Source organism: Martes martes (genome assembly GCF_963455335.1).
Source record: "Martes martes genome assembly, chromosome: 13".
In the NCBI taxonomy this organism is placed as follows: Eukaryota; Metazoa; Chordata; class Mammalia; order Carnivora; family Mustelidae; genus Martes; species Martes martes.
In genome coordinates, this window is record NC_137901.1 from 5887178 (window position 1) to 5904710 (window position 17533).

Below are 17533 nucleotides of genomic sequence, written 5' to 3' on the forward strand. Positions count from 1 at the left end.
AAGATGGGGATTTAGCTCAAGGACACAAGCCTCTTTTATTTAGAAAAGATTATTTTTATTTACTTATTTTTTGAAGTTTTTATCATTCATTAGAGAGGCAGAGAGAGCGAGCACGTGCATTAGTGATCATGAGCAGGTGGGGAGGGGCAGAGGGAGAGGGAGAAGTAGACTCCCCACTGAGCAGAGAGCCTGATGTGGGGCTCGCTCTCAGGACCTCAGGATTATGACCTGAGCAGGAGGCAGACGCTTAGGGATTGAGCCGCCCAGGTATCCCGAAAGATATTATTTTCTATCATATTATCATTTTTCTTTCTACTTGCACTTTTTTTCTACTTTTCCTGTAATTTCAGTGAGCATCACAGCATCTTTCATGAAGACTGAGAACAGAGAGTCACTGGCTCTCCCCCCAACATCCTATGAGTGTTCCCTCTCGTTTCTCCATTGCCAAATGGTTACCGTTGTATCATAGAAAAAATTGTTTCAAACCATGCTTTTAAGCAAGGAGTATGCTAAATTTTTAATACAATTTTGAAAAGAAATATAAAATTTTAGATTATTATATGATGATCTAATATACATCTTTTTCTTCCGTTAAAAAAAAAATCCTTCTCTCTGATGGACATGTTAAGAAGCAGTGAAATTCAGAAAACATTGAAAGAACATGAAACACAAAGGGCATTCAAGGTTATAAGAATACAGGGACTGGATAACAAGCTTAAAAAAAAAAGGAATCCAAAACCAATAGCTGACTTTCCATGAAAGCTCTGCCCAACTGCACAATCACAACAACATAAGAGAGAAAGTTGTTGTACTTCTAAGTTTAAAGTTTCGGTTGAACTTTCATGTTGTTGAAGATGAGTAGTCCAGGGTAGGACAATTTATTTATTTAAGGAAGTAAACAGCTGCACTAGTTAATACCAATCTTTGTGATTAACAAGTGTTCTATGTACACAACGCTCCTCACATAATGTCTTGCTATGTATGTATCTGGAAAACCTCAGTATCGTTGCACTATCAGTTGATCAATACTTCTTTCCTGTTTCTATGGAAGCCATACTACATAGATATATGGGGATAGAGACCCACACATCAGTCCTGCTCTGCGAAGATGGATAGAGGTTAGTGATGCTGTGCACTTGAAGGGCACACGAAGGACAGACGTTCCAGTTCTGAAGGCTTTGTAAAAATTTTGGTCTGCCCATTCTGCTGTCTTGTACTTGATTCTATTTCAGACCTCTCAGAAATGCAAATACTAACAAATGCAAGCATGACAGTAAAGCTTGCTTCCATCTTCCGTTTCCACAGGAATGCCTCCTGGACCAGGCTACACAAATTTGAAACCTCTTTAAACCAAAACCAAACCAACCAACCAACCAACCAAACAAAAAACCCCACACCACTGCTAACAAAATAGTTATCTCTTCAATCTAATTTTCCTGCATGAGTTCGTAAATATTGCCAGAATTCTGAATTTTTTTAATTTATTAAGTCATTTTGCCCCTCAGGAATTCCTAAAAGTACACATGAAGACATATGATAAAATTACCTAAAACTGCTATGTAATGAGCAGCTGAATTCATTTATTAATATATAACTATAAGCAGAACTCCCAACAGGTAAAGGTGTGGGTTAGGTGTGTTGATAGCAAGACAAAAAAACTCATGGTACCTGTTTGCAAAGAATTAACAATCTGTGGGTGGGCAATATTTTATACAAGTAATCGTAATGTAAGACTCACTATAAACACCGTAAGAGAAATGTGAACAAGATGATACGAATGCAACCATATATCATTTTAGGGAGTTATTTAATATATAGAAACAAATCAGGGAATATATTAGTATCTGTGCAACATTTCAAAACCATTCTGTGCAGAACAACTTAAATAACATTATGAATTAAACCAAAACTTAATCTAATTCCTAATATTCACTGAAAGCTTCCTAAAGGCATATAGAGGATTTAAAAAAATTAAAAACAAAAACAAAAACAAACCCTCAAATCCTCTCTGTCAAGTAAGGCAATTCGTGTTCTACTATTTTTCATAATACAAACTTTTTGTTTCAGTGTTTTTGAAAGCCAGGTTAAAAATGTACATACTTGTTTAAGGTTCAGAGTCTAGGTCATTCACTATGTGTATCCCTTCACGAATGAGAGTACCTGCCTCTTTTTTCAAAGCCCACCTTCCCCAAGATCCCATACAACAGCGCCAGCTCTCCAATCTTTCTCCATCCTCTGACTCCTCAGCACTGACAGGAAGTCAGCACTTTCCTGAATTTTTGCCTCTGGACTCACTAATGTGTCTTCCTTACCCCCCTACGTGGTTAGAGTTTTCTCTGGAGAAACGATAATACAATATAGCCTGTGCCTCCGCTATATTAGAAATTTAACAAATGCTTACGCTTATTGGAAATGATGAGGTTCCTGAAGGGAAATCCATATACCTCCTTATAGATTATCATGAAAAATCAGAACGAGGATTTATCAAGCATAAATCTTAGTCAACCCGGCAAGGGATGAATTTTGTTTTACATTTTGCTTATTTTAAAGTTAATTTTAACTTGCGAGTACTCTGATAGTGAGTAAATAAAACCCAAGCTTCCCACAAAGAGGAAAAGTCTGATGTCACAACCAAGGAATGCTTGCTTTTGCTCACGTCTGTAGGGTTTCTATGTCTACCAGTTCTTAACGGATCCAGACACTGGTCTCACTGCCCCTCTGCCTTTGGTGCTCGGAACCAAGACCTTTTGACTCAGGAGACAAAGGGCTACTACACATTTCCCAAAAACACCCTGTAAAATTTTCAGCCCTGGGTAAGAATTTACTTGGTGATAAGCGCACGAACTGAAGCCCCATCATGACATTTATGGAGTAGTAACTCCTGATGGAGCGGTCTTACACTGGATGATAAACTGTGTCTTGGTGTCAATTAAAAATGCATTTAGAGAGCTGTTTCTCCTGTTTCCTCAATTGTCCTTAATTTGTCTTGCCAAAATTGAGCTTTCAGAAAAGCGGAAAATAGAGTTTTGTGTAAGATTTTAACACACAGTGATTTCTTTCTGAAACAATGTGTATGGAATATAGCGGGACAAACTTGAGAAAACGGCTTCCTCGGGCGATAATGAGCCAGACCCAGTATTGGCTGCCATGTGCATTGTATGACCACCAACCCATTTTCTGATGTGACTTTAACTTCTTTTATTTAGGCTTATTCTCCTCATCAATGTCCTAATGCTAGACCTTTAGAATGTTCTTCAGGTGTTGATTAAGTCCTGGTAAGAATTAGGGCAGATCTTTGCTATCCACAGTGGATAGCAAAGCAGATAGAAAGCAGCCCTTCAGCATTGTCCCCAGCTGTGAGCTTGTTAGAGGCACAGGATTTCAGGTCCCACCCCAACCTTACTGATTCAGAACCTACATTTTATTTTATTTTAAATATTTTATTTATTTATTTGACAGAGACCACAAGCAGGCAGAGAGGCAGGCAGAGAAAGAGGAGGAAGCAGGCTCCCCGCTGAGCAGAGAGCCCAATGCGGGGCTCGATCCAAGGACCCTGGGATCATGACCTGAACTGAAGGCAGAGGCTTAACCCAATGAGCCACCCAGGCACCCCCAGAACTTACATTTTAAACAAGATTTCCAGGTGTTTCGTTTGCTCATTACAGTCTGGGAATCATGGGCATGTATGATCATCTCCTTCAATGTTACTGCCCTCCTTTCTTAAATGAATCTTGTATTAATATACATCTCCATAGTCTGGGTGAGTTACAGTGAAGAAAGCAAATGAAGGGAGTGAGCAGTGGGCAGGCCTGGGACACAGGTGCTGTGTGTACATGACCAGAAACAGAACCCAGCAGTCGGCGGCTCAGTGCTTGCTCAAACAACCAGGTAGCAGCACATCATTCACTTTCAGGTGGAGAATTATCTCTTAACTACATGAGTTCCTGCCCTCTGATTGCTGTGCAGACGATAACCAGATTTCCCTTAAAAACTTCTGATCAGCGTAAAATAGTTTTTGTAGTGGGTGACATCAGAAGAATGGCCCCTAAGAGATAACCAGCTTGGGCAAGGCGTGATTCTATGAAACACGAGTCTTCAAGTGCTCAGTATTAAAACATAACAATTCCATGAATGTCTTCTTAATATTCAGTTAGGACGGTCTATTTCCAAAGAGTAATCTCAAGGTCAGCAGTTAATATCAAACATGAAATAATTTTGTTACCCTTACCCGATAACTTTTGAAGCCACAACAAAAGAGGCTATATTCAGATCTAGGCAATGTCTGGGTTACATTGATTTTATGTTGGACTGAAATAGTCCCATCCATAGTCCAGTGTGTTGCGGTGACATAATAAGAATATATTCTGATTCCCTGGTCCCTAGGGTGATGTCGGGTAGCCTAGCTGGACAGGGCTGGGAGAGGCCAACGAGGAGTTCATCAGGATGTCTGCTGACTTCCCCCAGGCTGGACAGGCCACCGTACTCTGGGTTTTGCCTGGATGCACAGACACATTATTAAAACCATTACTAACCCAGCCAACCTTCCAAATTTAAAACAATGATGGACATGTTCTGTGTCTCACTGATGTCTCATTGGTATGACCACCGAGCATCCACTTTTGTTCCCTCTTTGAGACTGGAGGGTGTTGTTTGGCATATGGAAGTTCTTTTTTTTTTTTTTTTTGGAAGGTCTTAGTAAGTACATGGTCAAAGCCCTAAATGACATGCGAAGTAGCATTTCTCTATTAAATGCTAAAGTAATACAAATGTGTGAAGAACCTTTACAAAATAGATTAGGTGTTTTAACTGTGGCACAAGGTAGAATTTGCATTATCATAAAAACAGAATGCTGTGTATACATTCCAGGCGACTGCAGAAATATTTCTGGGTTTCTAACTGCCATGAATATTCATATTGGCGCTTTAAATGATCTCTCTTTCCTTTAGTGATTGCTTTAAATTCCTGGACTGGAGAAAAATGATCAAAAGTCAACTACCAACGTTCTTTTACTCAGGTCTTTTTCTTTCTCATTACAATATTAACCTCATTTTGTCATTTCCGGTGCCTCCCTACCTAGTGCCAAGTCTCCTTCACTGCCCTAACTTCCAGCTGACAGATGACTCCTTCCAGTAAAGGGGGGTCGTGTATGTTGACCACGTTGGATTCAGCTGCCTCTCCTTTCACAACGCTCCTGTAAGTTTCCCAGCTGACCAATACTGACCCATAGGTAGAGACATCTCTAGGTCCCTCCTCAGCAGGAAGATATTACAGAAGATGAGACCTTCCACCTTCAACAACATTAAAGATTGAAGGGTCAGGGATGTCCAGGGGGGGATGATGGGGGAGCAGAAAGCCAGCTGAAGACAAAACAGAAGCTGACACCCTGCAACTGCCCCCACCACTCCCCACTCCTTGGTGGAACATGTGTAATATTGTTCCAGGAAGCTCCCAATTGTCTTAATGTTAATGCCTTGCTAGAGGGAAAAACAACCTTAACTTGACAAGGCAAGGCCTCCAGTATCTTGTAGGTCCTCTGTAACATATGAAAATCTTTTTGAAAACCTCCCTTTTCCTTTACCTCTCCCAACTCCACAGTATATAATCAGCTACGCCTCACAACCCTGGTGCCCCAGCTCTTTCTGCCCAAGGGTCCTGTCCCTGTGCTTTAATAAAACTACCATTTTGCACTTAAAAAAAAAAAAAAGTATCTGCTAACTCCAGATCACCAACTCCAAAGACTGCCCCCATATTCAAGTCTCACACCTTCAAACACAGAAGGTACCAGAGAGTTCCTCCCTAAACTACCAAGTCTTAGCTCCTTTATTATTATTATTTTTTTAAGATCTTATTTATTTATTTGACAGACAGAGATCACAAGTAGGCAGAGAGGCAGGCAGAGAGAGAGGGGGAAGCAGGCTCCCCGCGGAGCAGAGAGCCTGATGTGGGGCTCGATCCCAGGACCCTGGGATCATGACCTGAGCCAAAGGCAGAGGCTTTAACCCACTGAGCCACCCAGGCACCCTGAGTTTTAGCTTCTTTATTTCTGTCATATTCTGTGCCCTGTTGCTTTCTGAAGATGTAGGCATGTCCTCTGAGAAGAACAAAGGCTCTGCATTAAATGAAAATTTGAAAATAAAATTTGTTTCGGAAAACCAAAATGGTTACATGCCTTACATTCTTAGAAGTGTTTACAATGTTTTCGGGCTTAAAGCATTATTGAACACCTACCAATACAGCATGGCTATATAATTTATTCTTATGGGGGACATGTGAGAGAGAAATACACATCGACTAGTAACCTCATAGACTATTTCTGAAAGTATAAGAGCAAACAATTTTTGTTTTTTTCTTAAATCATTTGTGTTTCTAGTAAAAATATAAGATTCATGTTTAGTACATGCACTCATAATATTCTGAATATAGAGAGCCTTGAAGTCATACACGTAGCTCACTCCAAAAAAGAAAGTTCTGTAATTACGCTACAAGAAAGAGTGCTCGCATTCAACTTTAGGAAGTGCATTTAGGATTCTCTATACCTTCTGGGCCACTTGATATATATATATATATTTTTTTGGATTTAACAAGAGTTTGCCAAAGAACGTTTCCTCTAGTAATACTTTCTTGTATTGAGAAATAAGAGTTGACAAATGGCATCCTTGTTTAGAAGGAATTTTGTTTTGATAGGATTAAAATGACTAACATGAGGCACTTGACCCAATTTGGTAAAGCAATAGAGACATTTCCTATCATAAAATAGAAAAAAATTAAATCTTAGGATTGTGTAAGACAATGAGACATAGCTGAAAAAAGACTGACTTCTAACCAATAGTTTCTGTCTCTGCTGATATGCCTTATTTCAAATACTGGAAGTCCATCAAGTTGCTAATTTGCCTTAGAGTTGATTTTAAGCTTTGTCTTATTAAGAATCAAGTCGCATGTGACATAGGCGTGACAAGAGACTAGATCACTTTGTATGTTTTCAGTACTCTTGCCTCATAAAGCCTCAAACCCTCTAATATTTACCCCCAAATAGATGTCTAGACTTATTGTTCAAGCTTAAAAGTCTTTGTAAAGTGAAAAAAGGATTACTTTATAATGTGATGTGTTTGTTTTGTAATGTTGTAGAAATAGGATGTGGGGCCAGAGGTGGTTCCATATTTTATCAGCCTGTTAATAAAAACAAATTAAAAATCATATTTTAAAGACTATTTATCGAGTGTTGAAATGTATATCAGAAAAAATAGTTGCTGTACGGTTTTTGAAAACAGTTAAGCATGTTCTTTAATGGCAGATGTAGTGGGTTTAGTTCACGATGACTGCATAACGCACAGTCTTAATGCACTTGAAGTTAGCTAATCTGGAATTTTTAACTGTCAACAAATTCTTAGCTAATTTGACTGGATCATTATGATTATTTACTAATTCCAGCCAACAATTACAAACCAGTTGCTTCTTTGACAATTCTTGGTCTTTCTGTTAAACTGAATGAGAACTGGTTTCAATTTTTAAAGTTTTTTTTTTTTTTTAATTTTGCTAATTCTGTCAAAGTGCCCACATAGCATGGAGTATTTATACTTTTTCATTGCTGTTATACATGTTGGAGTTAAGACATATTCCAATACTGTGTATAGTTACACTGATAAATACAAACTTGGGTATTTAAACAATTTGGCACATAAAACTTAAAGGAATGCAACATTCAGAATTAGTAATTATTTTCCACATCTTAGTAACTGGTCAGAATAACATTATACCACATTGGAAATATATTTACAAAAAATTTTAGGAATTTATATTTTCACTGAAGTAAACATAGAATGACCTGTGAGGCAGCAAACCCACTCTTGGGTATATATCTATCTGAAAGAGAGGAAATCAGTATCTCCAGGAGATACTCATATTCTCATGTTCACTGCAATGTTATTCTCTATAACGAAGGTATGGAAACAGTCTATGTGTCTGTCAACGGATAAATAGAAAAAGTGTGGTATATATACATAATGGAATAGCACGCAGCATAAAAAAGGAGGAAATCCTGCCATTTGTGACAAAAATGAATGAATCTAGAGGGCATTATCTTAAGTGAAATAAGTCACACAGAAAAAGGCAACAGTGCATGATATCACTTGTATGTGGAATCCAGAAATAGAAAATAGGATGGCTGTTGCCAGGGACTGAGGGGAGGGTGGGGAGGAGGTGATGTAAGTCAAAGGGTATCCAATTTCTGTAAGAAGAATAATTTCGAGGCGCTAAAGTATAGCATGGACTATAATGAATGACATAGTTTGCATACTTGAAAGTTGCTGCAAGTAGATCCTAACCATCATCATCACATAAATAAAAAAAGAATGAACTGTCTTAACTATGTGAGGTGACGAATGTGTTAATTATCTTGATCTTGGTAATCATTCTACAATGTATATGTATATCCAATCATCACAAAGTACACTTTAAATATATACAATTATATTTGTCAGTTATTCTTAAATAGAGTTAAGAAGAAAACTAATTTTTGCTTATTAATGCTTGCATGTTTATTTTTTAAAGGATGTACACAGCATTGACATTCAAGAGTATGAAATACATAGCAGATCATATTTTTCACCTGCCTAGAATACAATCATGAATATTATGTATTAGTTTTAAAAAGCAAGAAAAGACTATAATGCATACTAAAGATGTATTTCAGTGATGGATTCTATCCAAAGAAATCAATTTTAAGCTCTATTAGAGATAAATATTTAGGACAAATGAAAGGAAGGGAGCTTGAATTGTCCTAGCCCTCCTCCCCCCCCCTTTTTTTTAACATTAGAATACTTTTCTCTTAAGCTCTATGTGGCCACTTGTCTACCATGGGGTGATCTGGGTGTTAAACCGTATTCTAGATCATAGATAAAGGACAAGGCGCCATTTCTGAGATATAACAGATGTTCAGTAAATGCCATCGATGGCACCCTTAGGGTGGATGGGAATATCCTTACACTTAAAGAGAACAGAAGAGAAAAGACTCTACCACTGTTCTAGTAATGATGGCAGCAAGTTCTAGGACCATGGAAAAAACGGAACAGAAGTAATTCCTGCAATAACCAGACGACACATGGACTTTGCATCTAGGTTATAGTCTGAAACGCTTTCCAAGCATGTTTATAAGCTACAACTCCATCAAAACCTAGAGGGAGACAATCTAAATGTCTCCTTATAGATAGAATAATCAATCAGTGAATAAATAACCTTCCATTTCTCTATCAATCTGCTGCTTTTCACAATGACTTTCTCTTAAAAAAAGAGCGCCAAGCCTACATTTAAGCCTAACCTATTTCCCCCCCTTATATAAGAATACTTCCTGCTCTAAGTCCATGATTTAGCTCACTACGTATTAAAGGTTTCTTGATTTATAGGATTTAAATAGTTTTGTTGCCACATGGAAAAGAGCTTTGGTTTTATTCCCCCCAAAGGTGATGATAACTATTTGGTTCATGCATGCTTGCATTTGCATTAGTCAAAAGAAATGCTTTGGCACAACAGTTAAGGCAGTTGCTTAATAGAGCTCTTATTTAAAGATTTATAGATGTGTGAGAGGTATTGCTACTTAATTAGCATCCCCAAATTGGTCTAATTATCAGTCTGTGTCTCACATTTCTTCATAGATCTAGTGTCGTTTGCTATTTATTATTTCACACAAATCAATGTTCTCAATGATGGGATGGCCGGGGTGTGTTTATTCTGACAATAAGAAATTGTCAAATCAGTGCAATAGTGAAACGAAGTAATACCTGAAAGTAACAATTAACAATTTACACTGTTAAAACAAAATAAAAAAAGGCAGCAAAATATGACAATGTTGAAAAAGTTTCCTAGCAAAGTCCAGTACAGCTGGCTCACATATTAAAAAAAAAAAAATGTTTAAATTAAGTACTTAATTTTCAGCTAATATCCTTAGGAGGCTGACAGGCTTGGGGACCGTTTTATATTTTTACTATGTTGCTAGTACAGTTAGAAAACATTTGTCTCAGAAGTTCTTTCCATCACATTTTTACAACCATACTAAATATTTTGTCTCATGTAGTCATCTGCAATTCTGTTTTACTTTGCCCTGTCTTCCCACATATCCATTTCAGTTAAACTGATTGGAAATGAATTTAATCTTATTGCTCAGATAGGAGGCCTTGTCAAATCTAAAGAGGGAGAAAAGCCACGCGAGGGCCTCTGGAAAATAAAGCTTTGAAAACCCCCTACCTGAAAAGACCCAGCTTATAGAGTGGAACCAAAACACCGGCTGAAACCTTCAAACAAAAGAGGGCCAGGGGCGAAGTCTGGGGGAATAAGAAATACTTTTGCTCTGTTCTTATGAACAGCACCGGCAGACTTACAGTTGATTTTTCATCAGTCTGTCGGCAAGGTACCCTATGCAAGTCGAAAGGGCTACGAATGTTTTTTTTTAAACAACTTTTTTTTTTTTTTTTCTTAAAGTCAGGTCGTCAGAGAGTGTGTTGTAAATATTGTTTCAGGGGGGCGCAGACCATGCAGCTCAGTGCTCTGTGCAAAGGTTTTGCGGACGGCGGTGGCCAATGACGAACGGACTGCAGCACACATCATCCCGGCGGAGTCTCCCGTTGGAGGAGCGCAGATCCACAAAATCCAGGGCCGCCGCGAGCTCTCAGAGCGAGGGGGCTGAAGGAGGCCGGAAAGACCGTTTCTTGGTGCTAGATTTTTGCAGAGGACAGGACTGCTCTCTGGGGTCTCAGAAGACCGTCCGCAAACCTCCTCCTGTCCCTTGGACTCGGCCGCGCTGGGGCCGCTCGCTCGCCCGCAGCCTGCCGCAGGGAGGCCCCGGCGCCCGCAGGTGGCGCCCCACGTCCGTGCTTGCGCTTCTCGCCCGCGCTCCGGGCGCAGCTGGGAAACCGGCGCGTCCCCCCAGGTCGTTAGAGCTCAGAGTAGGCATTTTAATAAATAAGCGCGTGTGCCAATGCGCTCCAGGAGCCCCGAGGTTCAGAGGAGCAGAAACATAAACCCAGGCGGAGGCGCCTCTTTTAATCCCTGCCAAAATCTGATATTTCCCAAACTGGAGATTCCGGAACCACAGCCTTGAAGCCATTAAAATCCCAAGCTTTTTCTCTCCATTTCAGTCCTTTTATTTTTATTTTTTTTTTTAATTTTTTTAAAGAAAAACTGCTTTATTACCCCTTAATTATGAAAGTAGTCACGCTATTCAGGATTAAGACTTGGAGGGAATTTGGAAAAGAAAAGAAAGAATCGAAAAGAAGAGCGACCGGTGCTTTGAGGGTGCCTAATTATTAAAAGCGAGGCATCTGGGAGGAATTCGCTCTGGGTGTTTGGGTGAGAGCCGGACCTGGGCGGTGCAGGGCGCGGCGGGGGTGAGGAGAGCGGGTGCCGAGCCCGGGAGGGGGCAGTGCGCGGAGTCCTCCGGGCGATCGCGATGGCTGTGCCGTCTGGAGACGAGAGGAGAGGCCGGGACTGAGGGGCCCGGCAGAAAGAGGCACGCTGCGGGCGCGCTGTGCGCGAAGGGCCCTCCTAGACCGTGGGCCCGGGTGCGGTGCAGAATCGGTGCGGTGCCTGGAACATAACCGGTGCGAAGCGCGGGGCGCTGCGCGGCGCTGGGCGCGGGGTGTGCGGGCGCCGGGCGCTTGGCGGTGCAGGGCGCGAGGGTCCGAGCCGCTGTGCGGTGCGGGACGCTGGGCGAGCGGACGCCGGGCGACGCGCGCGGCGATGCCGGGCGCGGGACGTGCGGATCCGAGGCGCGGCGCGGTGAGGGCCACCCGGCGTGCGGGTTCTGGGCGCCGCGCGAGGCACTGGGGTGCGCGGCACGGGGCGTACCCGGAGCGGGCGCCGGCCGTCGCGGGAAAGGGGCAGGGCGGGGCGGCGCGGTTATTGGCCAGGCGCGGGGAGAAGGGCTGCGCTCCGAGTCTCCTCCCGCCAGCTCCCGCTCATCTTCTTTAAGCAGAACAACTTCGCGGACAGCGCTGCTCGCTCATCATGGATGTTCCAGGTAACCAAAACCCAAGCCTGTCCTCCACGATCGGCACGCTAATTGCATTCATGCATATATTTTAATGAGGACCTTGGAGAATCTGCGATCTGGAGAGGGCGAAAGAGAGAGAATATCGAAATCATTGTGTCCGGGGCTGGGGGGAGGCTGGCTACTCCCGGAACAACAACTTCTCTTGTTGGATAGACTGTTGGAGGAGTTGTGCGGAGGCTGTGGGCGGTGAGGGGAGCGGCTTCTCTGCTTTCCCTTTCTCCGACTGGGTATTGAGATGACCTGTCTAGTTTGGTGGCAGAAGAGAGGGTCTGGGAAAGTGCGAACGCGCGCTCAAGTTAGCGCAAAGCTACAGGGATGCCTCCAGGCCGGGAAGGGCCGGGGGTCCAGGGACCAAAGCAGCCCAACGGGCCAAGCTGGGGGCGCTCGTATCCGTGCAGTCCTCGGGTCCTGCGCCAGAGAGAGCGATCCGAGCGGCTTCTCCGAAGGAGCTCGCTGCGGGCTGCGGGGACGGGGGAAGTGGGTGTTTGGTCTTAGAGTCTGTCTTCTTTATCTTGTCCTCTTAACCTTATTCACCCTAAGGAGCTTCCTTGGGATTTGTTTTTGGGCGGAAAATGGATACGATCTTTATTAAGTGGACTGCTTAGAAATACATATCTATATCCAGGACGGATAAACAGAGGATGCGAGGGAAAGCGGAGAAAGAAAAAAGCTTTCTTGGTGTGGCTTTCAAGTAAATGCCGCTAAAATGAAGGCGGTGAACCTTTCGTACTCTCTCTTTGCCTGCACCTTAGCCCCTCTCCGCCTTTGCAGAATGGGCCGTGGGGGGGGGGGGGCGTTGACGGCGTCTCTGAGGTCACCGACCATGTCTTAGGGCCGAGGCCCTGCAGAACCTCGGGCCCCTTACCGGATCGCACCCCTGGCGCGCGCCGCCCAGGAGCCCTGAGGGACGCACTGCCCCCAGGGCGCCGGGGCGTTCCTCGGACCTGTTGTGCCCATCCGGGAAGGGGTGGCTGTGTGCGGTCCTAAGAGGGCGGCCTCCATGGAAAGGGGCCCTTGCGCCGCAGGCACCTGCTCCCTGTGCCCCTCTCCCCCGCCTCCAGGTTCACCTCCCAGTCTAAGGGTTCGGGTTCTTTGCCCTGACAGGTCCGCTGGCGCCTTTCTTCTGAGGACGAGCCTGGCCTTGACCATCAGAGCAGGGGACCGAGGCCAAAGGAGGCTTCCCCAGGCCCCGCGCAGTCCTGCGCGCCCTCCCGGGCTCCTCCGGCCCCTGTCCAACGTCGCCCTCGCGCGCCGCCCCCCCCCCCCCAGCTCGGATGCCGGCGCCCGGCCGGGGCCCCCGCGGGCCGCCGCTGACCATGCCCGGGCGCCGGGGGGCGCTGCGCGAGCCGGCCGGCTGCGGCTCCTGCCTGGGGGCGGCGCTGGCCCTGCTGCTGCTGCTGCTGCCTGCCGGCTGCCCGGTGCGGGCGCAGAACGACACGGAGCCCATTGTGCTGGAGGGCAAGTGCCTGGTGGTGTGCGATTCGAGCCCGTCGGCGGACGGCGCGGTCACCTCCTCCCTGGGCATCTCCGTGCGCTCCGGCAGCGCCAAGGTGGCCTTCTCCGCCACGCGGAGCACCAACCACGAGCCGTCCGAGATGAGCAACCGCACCATGACCATCTACTTCGACCAGGTCAGCCGGCCGGCCTGCCGCCTCGCCTCCCGCCCGGGGTGGAGAGGGCGGGGGCCTGGGCGCGTGGGCTGGGGACTTCCAGGCGCTCCCGCCTCCCTGCTCCGCCCTGCCCTTCTCCTTTCTCCCTTTCCGAGTAAGCGCTCCTTACCATTTCCCCTTTCTCACATTGTAGCTTTTTTCTCACTAGCAGCTCGGTTGGCACTTGGATGACTGACAGTCCTTGAAAACGAAGGGATCTGAAATGAATTCCCCGAAAGGAGCCCGCGCATCTTACTTTTCGCTGGGACGGGGGCTGTCGTTTGTGGTGGCTAGGCTCCGGTCATCCAGGTGGCCAACTTGGGGACTGAGTGCGTGGAAAACACACCCCAAAAGGGGAGTCTCCAATGGTCTCAGCCAAGGATCAGAAAACACGTGCCTACTGCTTAGTTTGGAAGGGACTGGGGAGAGGATGCTTATCTTCAAGAAAAATAAGTCGCGAAGAGTGTGAGGGCAGTAGCAGGGATGGTTATGTAAATTCAAAACAAAATAGAGCGCGGTCATTTAGATGGAATAGATAGTAAATACAACATATATACCGTAATGTACAAATATATACAACACATAAATATTATATTTAGTGTGGCCATATAAATTAAAAAATATATATAAGGATCAATGACTTAAGTTAACCCAGACCACTTAACTTCTCTCCCGTGGCTCAAAGCAGAGGGTTCAGTAAATGATCAGACCTTGGCAATCTCTTCTCTGGGTTTTTGGGCTCAGAATTGGAGGTTGTGACTTTCCTCTTGTGCCCTCCTGTCTTGGTTTCTGTTGTTTTTCAGAAACAAGTTGAAAACATTATAGTGGTTCCCAGACTTTACCTGCTCAGTCCCTTCCTTTTGCCAACATGCTTCCCACTAAAACAGAGTCCTGGGCTCTCTGGCCACACTTAACTGATTTCCCTCCTGTTAACCAATCCTTACACCTCAGTGTAAGTGTGAACCTACACACACCATTGCCCGTGTGTAGGCCAGAGGATTGATTTAATTTAATCCTTGCTAAGGATTATCTACTTGAAGTTTTTAGGGTTTGGAGGTGATCTCTCTTTCATCTGTTTTTAAACAGTTTTTGTTTTTTTTAAACAAAACTAGTGGTTATAATTATTGCCAGATAAAGCAGGCACCCATCAATGGGCATTTGCTAAGTTCTTCATGTGTTATCATTAGTTACGTCCCATCATTTCACTTTGGTACCAGGAGAACCCTGTGATGTGGGGGCAACATAAGCTGTACGGCAAGATAAGATTCTAATTTTATAGATGAGCTAACCGTGGCAGGGAGGGTAAAATGCTGTTCCCTGCTTCCCGAGTTAGGGAGTCAGTGAAACCTGCTCTTCTGGGCTCCTTGGGTGTTCTTTCATTGAGAGCAGGGCCCTGCATTTGCCAGTTTCCGGCATTTAAAACCGGTGGAAAAGAGTTGAGGTAGTTGAGTTGGAAGAAACAGTTCCGAGGGCTTGGCTGGAGAATGCTTTATTCTTCTTTAAAGCGTCGTAAGGCAGACTGAGAGCCCAGGCTGGAAGAGACGGAGAGCAGGCATTGTGCAGCTCACGGTCTGGAACAATAGAGCCCCAAGTGTCTGTGTGAGCCCTGCCAGCGAGGGGGACTGCAGTGGTGCCCTGAGCTCCTCCAAGAAGCCGGTGAGCGCTTATTTCCCGAGTGGCGACCATGGTTGTCACGGGCGGATCACACAGCGCTGTGGGGACCGCGTGTCATTCATCCGCGATGAGTGTGTGAGGAGTAAACAGCGAGAGTCATTCTGTTGAAATTCATTTTCTGAGCTGAAGACGGGATTCCTAACCCAGGGTTCTGTGGTTGCTGGCTGTTTGCTTTAAAAGCCCAGAACACCAAGCAGGCCATTTGATTATTGTAACTGAGTTGTGCATTTGTGTGTGAGTGGAGGTGGGGACACGATCCAGACGGTGTGACCAAATTCTGTCTTCCACTCCTGACAGGGAACCGGGTCTTCACGAGGGGTCGCTCGCTCTGCAGATTCTGCTTGTGACGCGAATGCTCTGATCCCCTCTCATTTGAGAAAAGTCATCTGCAGGATCATGTGACCTCACATCCTCTGGCTAATTTGTCATTAGTCTTCGCAAGCTCCTGTAGTTTGAGCTCAGGGTATCCAACGGCTGTCTCCACACCCTTCATTTAATCAAGCTTCTTTGCATGACATCAGAGCTCAGCCAAGGGAGCAAACACATTACTCAGAGGGAAGTGAAGGAAACAGGTGCAGCCAGTGCTTATCCACCGGGGTCTTCCCCTCACCCCTGAGCTGGGGCACCTCCTGTGTGCTCCCAGGGAGGGTGCCAAGGGCCAGGGACACAGGGGACAAGCTTGAGCTGATGTAAGTGATTTCCCTGAATTGGCCCCTTAGCTGTGGTCTCCCTCTCCCCATTCAGCCTGGCGTGGCACCCTCTTTGTGAAAGTAAACTTCACGTGGAGACCTCCGGCATCCTATAAACCTCTGAACAGACTCGATTCCATTTGTTTACCGGGACCTCATTGTCTTCTATTCCTTTTTCTCTGCCTTGCCCCCGACATGCACAATCTGCACCCATTTTTTTCAATGCCGACATAGAATGTACTTTTCACCACCTTTATTAATTACAGTCCATTAGGATTCTTCTCAGATCCCTTCCAGGTGTAGGCTATTTTACCACCAGCCTCCCCCCTCCTCCTTCCCCTCTGCCCTCCACCCTCCCCTCCCACTCACCCCCCTTCCTCTATATGCCCCCTCCCAGTGGGGGGCAGACTTGGCGCGCTGCCTGGGGTGCCCCGTGGCGGTGGTTTTGCCCGTCTAAGTCAGAGACGCGGAGGAGGGGTTTGCTCTGTTTGTGCTGTATCCCCTCTTCTTTTTCAGGTATTAGTAAATATTGGCAACCATTTCGACCTTGCCTCCAGTATATTTGTGGCACCGAGGAAGGGGATTTATAGCTTCAGCTTCCACGTGGTCAAAGTGTACAACAGACAGACCATCCAGGTGGGTAGCTCTGCGGCTGTGTGGACCCTTTGGGCTTCGGAGGACTGCCGCCCCATGGCCGCAGGTCCTCCGTGTCCTCTGGGCATCCGGGCCCAGCAGGGAGCCCGCTGACCTTGGGGCCTCCAGCCCAGAAGCCGCCGCATCTTCCGGGCCAGGCCCTTGGGGCGGCTCCGTGGAAAGGGCAAGGGGGCGTGGGGGGATCAGAGAACGAACGTGTGCCGGTGGGGTCCTGCGGGTCCGCTGAGCTCTACCCTCTGCACCGCAGGTCAGTTTAATGCAGAACGGCTACCCGGTGATCTCAGCCTTTGCAGGAGACCAGGACGTGACCAGAGAAGCTGCCAGCAACGGCGTCCTACTGCTGATGGAAAGGGAGGACAAAGTGCATCTCAAACTGGAGAGGGGGAACCTCATGGGAGGCTGGAAGTACTCCACGTTCTCGGGCTTCTTGGTTTTTCCTCTATAAGCACAGAGTCCCCAGTCGGTGTGGAAGTTGCGATCTGGACCCAGGACTCCGCCCTTCCTCAACACCCCGAACTTGCCAGAATAGGAGCACTTATTTCCCACCTCCATCAGACGGCTGAAGTAGAAGAATGACTTCCTTCCAAATCTCCAGTATTTTCTTTGACTATAGACCATTCCTTGGGAACCTGGCTTCTAATTAGTTTTAGACGACAAGGTCTGAAGGAGAAATGAAATTATCGATTTGAGCAATTTGTACCTGTGATTGTAAAGTCAATATTGGATCTTATTGTGGGGACCATTGGCTTTTCTTCTTTTGTTTGTCCCTTGTATCGTTGCCCCCACACGAGGAGGGCCGCTGACCCCAGGATGGACGGCAGGTCGCA

At 45.5% G+C, this 17533-nt stretch overlaps 1 protein-coding gene across 1 annotated transcript; it reads left to right on the forward strand.

The window, feature by feature from the left end:
- Window positions 1–13314: 13314 nt before the first annotated feature.
- CBLN2 (cerebellin 2 precursor) lies at window positions 13315–17151 on the forward strand (the record flags this gene model as incomplete). Its single annotated transcript, XM_080821492.1, has 3 exons — window positions 13315–13671; window positions 16569–16688; window positions 16954–17151. The coding sequence occupies 3 exons, from the start codon at window positions 13315–13317 to the stop codon at window positions 17149–17151; spliced, it is 675 nt and encodes a 224-aa protein (XP_080677618.1).
- Between the last annotated feature and the right edge of the window lie 382 nt (window positions 17152–17533).